General features: G+C 38.6%; 1 protein-coding gene across 1 annotated transcript; it reads right to left on the bottom strand.

Moving 5' to 3' along the window:
• Positions 1–6,157: 6,157 nt before the first annotated feature.
• LOC106322984 (protein farnesyltransferase/geranylgeranyltransferase type-1 subunit alpha) lies at positions 6,158–8,050 on the bottom strand. The gene is made up of 5 exons (XM_013761135.1): positions 7,626–8,050; positions 7,438–7,547; positions 7,088–7,208; positions 6,799–6,894; positions 6,158–6,714 (listed from the first exon to the last, which is right to left on the bottom strand). Exons 1-5 carry the CDS (start codon positions 7,848–7,850, stop codon positions 6,289–6,291), a joined length of 978 nt encoding a protein of 325 aa, XP_013616589.1. The 5' UTR covers positions 7,851–8,050; the 3' UTR covers positions 6,158–6,288.
• Between the last annotated feature and the right edge of the window lie 636 nt (positions 8,051–8,686).

Genomic DNA, 8,686 nt, shown 5'->3' with positions numbered 1-8,686 from the left:
TCTAGTAAGTAAGGAGTTCATAGCTGGTCCCCACTCGAGGATCCATCGGGATAGTCCTTACATCTACGTATTCCAGGACCGAGCGAAGAATACACTCTACTGCCACCTGCCTCAGATCGGCCTGACTGCTCTACTTTCAGAGGTTGCAGTTGAGTTCCTACCCCCTGCTACCGCACTAGTAGACAAGCCATCCTTCTTCACGCCAAAATATCAGACCAAAGGCAAGGCCGTGGATGATGATGAAGGAGAAGATGAGGCTGCACAAGCCATTCCAGATGATTCACAACCCCATCAGCTACTCCCATCAGACTCCAGCCAGTACAAGCTGCAAGAGCTTCCACCGAACGCCACTTCGCGCCAGCAACAACATTGGAGAGATCAGAGCATAAAGACAAACAACGACATGCTACACAAGATCTGGGCTGCCATTTCACGTATCAGGCCGTGTCGTTGCCAAAAGGATGATGTAGTTCATCGGGACAACTCTCCATCCAGCTCTGGTTCGGGTTCGAGTGGTACACACAGGGTAAGAAAGAGGTCCAAGAGACCCAACGATGCAGGAACATCTGGAGCAGGAGACGAGGAGTATGAGCTATGTTTTTTTCGGTTAATTTTGAACTTAGTATTGAACTTAGTTTTTTTTTTGTTTTTTTTCTTAATTATGCGTTCGTATATCTTTTACACGGTTTCTTCGTTTTATTTGGTTGTGTTTTGAGTAGTTTTTAATTCTTATTCTGCTTTGTCTTGCTAGATAAACCAAATAACTAATATCCGAGGAAAGAGGTTATATCAAGTGTTCCTCGGAATTTCCTCAGAAAACAGTACAGCGCAATCCAACCATGCCCAAATACTTGATTTCCAAAATCTCATGTATGTGTCCGTAGTATACATCATCTCCTGATGCAGAACAAACGCCATCATCATAAGTCGTACTCGAACGTCTCCTCTTCTGAGTTGTGAATGCATATCCTCGAGTACAAAATCTCGGATATGACTTCACAACAAAGTTTGGTCCAACGACCATCTCACGTATCCAATCGTCAAATGTTTCACCTCTGGCCAAACCAGCAGACACCTATTAATAGCACATATATATATATGTTATATCAATAAATGTGAATTAGTATAAATATGTGATAAAATATATTTTAATTTGTTTAAAGCACTCACATAAGTAAACATCCATCCAGTAAATTCTCTCTGCTTCATTTCTTCTAGTTCGTCCTCTGTGGCGTATCTATACTCGAACCGCTTTTCTGCCATGAAAATCCTGTATATGATGACAATAATGTAATTAATTAAGATTTAAATTTCAACTTGTTAAAATAAAAATTTGTAAGCTCATTTATTTACCTCTCATATTGAAGAACGTCTTCGCAGTTGGTGAGCAAATATGTTTGCAAATTACTGCGCTCCTGCTCAGTAAGTCGACGGTCCTTTGGTTTTCCGCTAAGTCGTCCAACGTCTGTGAAAATGTCTGGAACCGTAACATGATATGTTGCCCGTTCGCCTCTATCATCATGCCGAGCAGGTCTTCTGTTTTTGGTCTGAACTTCTGCTGGAAAGTAGTACTCGGCAAAGTTTGAAGTTTCTTCATTGATCATCTGTGCGACTATAGAACCTTCCACCCTACTTAAATTTTTCACCATCTTCTTCAAATGGAACATATACCGCTCATACAGATACATCCATCTATACTGCACAGGACCACCAAGTTCCAATTCTCTTGCCAGGTGAATAACAAGATGCTCCATAACATCAAAAAATGAGGGAGGAAATATCTTCTCAAGGTTGCACTGAATCACGGCTATGTTAGTTTTCAACTTTTCAATACCTTCAAGAGTCACTGATCTTGTGCATAAATCGCGGAAGAAACCACTTATTCCTGCAATTGCTTCATGAACATTTCGTGATAATAGTTCCTTGAAGGTGAACGGAAGGAGGCGTTGCATCATTACATGGCAATCGTGGCTTTTCAAGCCAGTAAACTTTCCTTCCTTTCTGTCGATACAGTTACGCAAATTTGATGCGTAACCGTCTGGAAATTCCACATCGTTTGAAATCCAATCAAAGAACGCATCTTTTCCCTCTGCATCAAGTCGGTATATGGGAAAAGGAGCCCTACCATTTTCATCAACATGAAGTTCTGAACGAGCACATATATCGACTAAATCCAGTCTTGACTTCAAATTATCCTTTGTTTTACCTTGAACATTAAGGATCGTGTTCATGAGATTGTCAAAAAAGTTCTTCTCAATATGCATGACATCTAAATTATGCCTTAGCAGATGATCCTCCCAGTATGGCAGATCCCAGAAAATACTTTTTTTGTGCCAGTTATGTAGTTCTCCAACAGCATCTACCGGAAAACGCTCATGTCCACCGACTTCTGGCGTCCTTTCTGCACCAAAATCTCTTAGTTGTATCTTCAAATCTTTCCCACAAATTTCCGGAGGTGGACTGTCAAACACCCTCTTGTTCTTCGTAAACAAATTCCTACTCCTACGATATGGATGATCAGGTGGTAGGAATCTCCTGTGACAGTCAAACCAACACGTTTTCCTTCCGTGTTTTAGTTGGAAAGCATCAGTGTTATCTTGACAATATGGACATGATATCCTTCCATGCGTTGTCCATCCAGACAACATATCATATGCTGGAAAATCACTTATTGTCCACATTAGTACTGTCCGCATTTGAAAGTTTTCTTTACACGAAACATCGTATGTTTCAGCACCTTGAGCCCATAGTTGTTGCAACTCATATATTAGTGGCTGAAGAAACACATCAAGTGATCTCTTAGGATGCTCTGGTCCGGGAACGAGAATCGAGAGAAACAAAAACTCTCGTCGCAAGCACAAGTTTGGGGGGAGGTTGTATGGTGTAAGAATGACGGGCCATAGAGAATATTGTCTTCCACTCTTGCCAAACGGACTGAAACCATCAGTACATAATCCAAGGTAGACATTTCTTCTTTCATACGCAAAGTCGGGATACTTTGATTGGAAATGCTTCCACGCTTTTGCATCTGAAGGATGTCTGATCTCACCATCTGTTGAGTGCTCCGCATGCCATCTCATTGGTTGCGCTGTGCGTTCAGATAGATACAACCTCTGCAACCTTTCCGTCAAAGGTAAATACCACATCCTTTTATATGGCACTGGAACTCTTCCACTCGTATCTTTATAATGAGGCTTTCCACAAAATTTGCATGTAACCCGCTGTTCATCCGCCCTCCAATAAATCATGCAGTTGTCGCTGCATACATCTATTACCTGATACGATAAACCAAGACCAGCTACGAGTTTCTGAACCTCGTAGTATGAACCAGGAGCTACATTATCCTCGGGTAGAATACCTTTTACAAAATCAGCAATCGCATCCACACAGTCTTCAGCCAAATTATAATCTGTTTTAATGCCCATCAATCTTGTAGCAGATGATAAAGCTGAATGACCATCTCTGCAACCTTCGTACAATGGTTGCTTTCCAGCATCCAACATATCATAAAATCTCCTAGCTTCTGCATTGGGTAAATCTTCCCCTCTAAAATGATCATTTACCATCTGCTCAGTACCTACACCATAATCTACATCCGTTCTAATTGGTTCTTCTAATCTAACCGCTGGCTGAGGTTCGCTAGTACTACCATGTTCATAATCAGTTTCCCCATGATGATACCAAATTTTGTAACTTCGTGTAAACCCACTCAAATATAGATGAGTCCAAACATCCCACTCTTTAATAACCTTTCTATTTTTACAATTAGAGCAAGGACATCTTAACATACTTGTTTTTGCTTCCGGTTGTCGGTGAACTAACCCCATGAATTCGGTTATACCTCGTTGGTATTCTTCCGTAAGAAATCTCGTGTTCGGATCCAAATGAGGTCGATCGATCCAAGAACGAAAATAATTTGAAGAAGACATATTTTTTATGAATCAAATTCGTGTGTAAATAGAGTAAGAGGGAGGATGAAGATATGGAGTGAATGAAGAGGAAGAGGAGTGCTTGTATTTATAGTTTAAATCCTGCCGACAGACCGAGGAAATTCCGACGGAATTCCGACGCCAACGGCTAGTTCGTCGAAATTTCCTCGGAATTTTGTAAAATCCCCCAACGGCTCTCCAACGTCTATAATATTTCCTCAGAATTCATCGGTTTTTTCCGAGGAACACATATTTCCTCGGAATTTCCGCGGAATATTCCGACGGATTGATATTTCCTCGGAATTCCGTCGGTATATTCCGAGGAAATTCCGAGGAAACCAAATTTTGTGTTTCCTCAGAATTTCTTCGGAAATTCCTCGAGATATTCCGAGGATTTCATTTTCCGTCAGAATGTCCGTCAGAATATCGCTGTTTTCTTGTAGTGCTTATGCAAATAGTCGTCCTAATATTACGTGTATACGCACACCAATTAACCTGATGTGCACACTACCACAATTGAATGGTATGTCGAGTTACCATTTTAGGATCGAATCCACAGAGACCAACGATTACACTTTATCTCTATGGGATCAATACTTAGCTAAAACAATGATGGGTTTTGAGATTAAGGTATCGTAACAAGAAAGTAACAAATTCGTTTAAGGTTTTCAGATGATTAAGAGAGCTAGGTTCATGGTGATTCATTGGGATACTTAGGACCATGAGCCACACAACTATTCAGGAAGACAATACGAGCCAATCTAGAACTTGAACAATTTATAAACCTATTGTCGTGGTGTTTACCAATTTATCAAGCAACCCTAATGCCTAAACTGTCGTTTGGATCAGAGAATGATGACAAATATTAAGCTCAGATTCAATTGGTTCACGATTTGCCTTAACATCAGCTTTCGTTGGCTAAGGACAAATCGCATATCTATGCTTTTTCCAGCAATTTAAGATACTTTTGATGATTAGATTAAACCTATGATCAGATGTTGAATGGCCAATTTAACACAAGCAGTAAGTATATCAATAGATAAAGATATCAAAGAACAATAATTCTATTTGTGTCTAACTCATTGATCCATGATCCCTAACACCCTAAACCTAACAAGTGACTACTCAGCCATAAACAGAGAAATCACAGAGACAATAGATGAAGAAAACATGTTGGATCAATAAATAAATAAGATAGGGTTCAGGAATCTTCTCAAGAATGTCGAGATCCTTCTCCCTTTACGAGATATGAAATCGCAACAATGGAACTTAGAGTTTGATTTCTTCTCAAAAACTAGTGTAGTAAAATAATAGAAAATAAAAAAAAAGATATATGCAGGTCTCTGGATGCAGGAAATAAAATTGGGATGATTAGGGCAAATACCGAAATATTAAAAGTTTCCATAAAAATCTCTCCCGCAGGAACATACACTCGGGTTGCTCCGCACGCTCGAGAACAGCCTGCAAGGTTGTTCCGCTCGTGAAAGACTTCAATTCGGGTTCTTTCTAATTCTTTTGTTCCAGCTAGTCCATCTCTCATTGAATGTAACTCCAAACCTGTAATGACTCGAAAAAGACTAGAAAGACTCGATAAAGACTTGAAAACCAATTAAAAAACATATATACAAGATGTAAAAAACACCATATATCACCGTCCAAGTTAATTTATATGAATTGTTGTAACTTGCGTCATGAAAATAATGATTTATGCATTATTTTCTACATAGATTTGGGTCTATGCATATAATACCATGCGGAAGTCGTCCATTAAGGAATGCATGGATATGCGCTAAGGAATAAAAGGTTAAAAGTATTTCCCCAAGATTTTATGACACCCTTTTGTGACAAGTTTGGGAAAGGATTAGAGAACTGAGCAGACAAATTAGATATACCGATCCAGAAAGAAAGGAGTATTAATTTTTATTTTTTATGTTTGAAAGGAGTATTAGACTTTGGTTTTGAACTTTTGATACTTTTCTTCTTTGAATTGCTAATTGTCAATTTTGTTTTACTCGTATCTTTTCAAGGGTTACAAGTCTGACCATTCACATATCACAAACACCACACATTCTGTCATATACAACAACACACAGAAAAGACAAAGCAATTACGTGACCACATTCTCCCTTCATGTCCAACAATCATATTTTGACCCGGAATCCATCCCAAACGGCGATTGGATGTTTTTATATGCTGAAACCGGGTTCGAATTTTCCAAAACCCAATACTGCAGGTTAGTCATTAGATTTTGCATTGATAAAAAGGGAAGCCGAGAAATCGAGATTTGTTTTGATGCATCATGTTTCATGAAAAAAGCAGTAGATTAAAACGTAAAAATAAATAACTTTCTCAAGTGTGGTTATATTGCCACTGTAATCTTGCTCTTCCTCCATGCCCAATAGTTAGCTCTTATAGGATCAACACGACACAGAATGGTACACACCAAATTGGCCAAGTTAGTCTCTGGTTCTTCATTAGCTAGAGCTTTCACCGAGTCTCTATGCTCGTTGGTTGGTCTCAACCCATCGCACAGAAGATCCAAAAGGGTGCTCAGAGCGAATCCATGGAAGCAGTCCGTGCGTGAGAGAACTTTCAAACAGACTGAGGAAACACTTGGATCACTAATCCAAGACTCTGTGTCGTCTTTGTAAAGGGCTTTCAGGTACCTCCAAGAGCTCTCGTTCCCGGGATTTGCTAAAATGGCTTTGACTGTGTAGCTTACTTCAGATTCTCTCATGGCTTCTAGGCCTCCCAACGAAGGTGATCTAGTTATAACGTAATACCTCTGCAAGATTTAAAAAGAAGACTGAATTGCCAATGATAATTTGGGAAACATAATTTAGCATGTGTATTGATGAATCATATTTACCTGATTCCATGCAGAGTTGTTAAAGACGTCAGCTTCAAGGAGCTCGTGGCAGTAGTTAAGCTCATTTTCCCATCCTCCTAATGCTTGTAGCGCCCACTGCAGATTGTTTCCCAACATCAAGCAAAGATGATAACATCCATAGTAAGTTCTTTAAACAAGGTTCTGAGATTAAAAAACCTGCCTATGTGATTAAGCATGATAATGTACATTGTTTCCCAAATCAAGCAAAAAGATAATACTATAAACATCATCAAGTGAGTGAGTTATATTATGTTTTGAGATGACAAACCTGCCTATGTGACCAAGCATGATAATGCTTGGCATCAAGTGATAGTACCCTCCGAGTAAACTCAAGTTCCTTTCCTGCAACATCAGGACCCAGTTTCTCTGCAACCCATCGTCGATGATGCCTAGAACAAAAGGAAAAAAGTTAGAGCAGAACCATTGATCATCAAAAATCAAAGCAAACAAACGAAGGTTGTTAACTTACTTAAAGCATCAGATAAGCTAACACTAAAGAATTTTCATCTAAATCTAGAGAAGCATGAACAAAGGAACACATGTTTAAAATTCTAAAGACACTATTGAAAGAACTTTCATGAACAAACCAAAGAGACAAAAAAGGTATGAACTTTTTACCACAACTGGTAGTTCTTAGAGTTATCCTCAGCAATGCTTTCGATGAACTTGAGCTCTTCATACAAGTCGTTATTAAGCTCCTCGAGTACTAAGCGCCTGAAGTGCCACACCTTCAAAAAGTTACAATCTAATCAAATCCAACTCTTTAAGAACAGTAGTACTAGGGCAAAAGAAGAAGGATCAGTTACGGTGTAGTTGCCCGAGTTTAAGCGGAGAGCTTCTTCCGTGAGTCGCAGCGCGCGAGCAGAACGCTCGTCGGAGCGGTAAATCGCCCGGAAGTAATCCATCGTCTCGCGGAAGTCTTCCTTGTAAGCGATCCGAACCACCGGGTTCGGACCATCGTCCTGAGTCAACGGGACAACGTCAGACCACTCCGGGCGCTCGCTCAGTGGCACGGTTGAGTCGGAATCCATGTTTCCTCCCTTTGCACACAACTGATCGAAATCAAGACGATTCAAATTAGGGTTCCGACTTGGATCCCTAATCTAAGAGAGTGATAATTTGAGGAGTATTAGGGTGGGTTTGAGGATGTGAAGAAAGACAAAGTAATTGGACAAGGACACAGACCTCAAGAACTAGATCTCAGTGTAAGAAGCCAAGGACCTTCGATTTGGAAAAATAGCTTTTTATTTTATTTTTTTTATTTTAAACAACAATACACCTCCAAAATTAAAATAACTAAAATAGCATTTTTTATTTTGAAAATTTTAATTTTTTTATATTCTTAAAAATTTAAAATCATATCCCCAAAACTCCCCTCCTCGACTCTAAACCCTAAACATTAAATAATAAACCCTAAACCCTAAACCTTGAATCCTAAACCCTAAACCTCACCCCTTATCTCCAAACCTTAAAATCTAGATTAATTAACTTTATAATTATAAATGTATATTTACTTTTTTTGATAAAACATTTAAATTTATTTTTATTATTTTTATTTTTATAGTCTATATTTGTGACAAACACTTTTTTAGGTCTATCCTATGAAATTTCTCACGGTAATTTACTAATTTTTCTAATCATTATTATAATACGGGTAATTCTCTCAAATAGACATTTTTAAGTTTTTGTCACAAAAAATAAACTTCAAAAACAAATGACCAAAATACACTTTTTTATTTTAAAAATTTTAATATTTTTTTAGTTTTTAAAAATTGAAATTCTATCCCAAAACCCCACCCTTTGACTCTAAACCCTAAACTCTAAATCATAAACCTTAAACCCTAAATTCTAAACCTAAACCCAAAAA

This window comes from Brassica oleracea, chromosome C1 (genome assembly GCF_000695525.1).
Source record: "Brassica oleracea var. oleracea cultivar TO1000 chromosome C1, BOL, whole genome shotgun sequence".
NCBI lineage: Eukaryota > Viridiplantae > Streptophyta > Magnoliopsida > Brassicales > Brassicaceae > Brassica > Brassica oleracea.
This window is presented reverse-complemented; position numbering and strand designations above follow the sequence as displayed.

What these genes read in the sequence shown, in the direction of transcription:
- LOC106322984 (XM_013761135.1), bottom strand. Translation starts at nt 7,850, where the DNA reads ATGGATTCCGACTCAACCGTGCCACTGAGCGAGCGCCCGGAGTGGTCT. An exon ending in TCTAAGAACTACCAGTTGTG is followed by an intron (nt 7,209 to 7,437) that starts GTAAAAAGTTCA and finishes CTTTTGTTCTAG; the next exon opens with GCATCATCGACGATGGGTTG. An exon ending in ACAACTCTGCATGGAATCAG is followed by an intron (nt 6,715 to 6,798) that starts GTAAATATGATT and finishes TAAATCTTGCAG; the next exon opens with AGGTATTACGTTATAACTAG.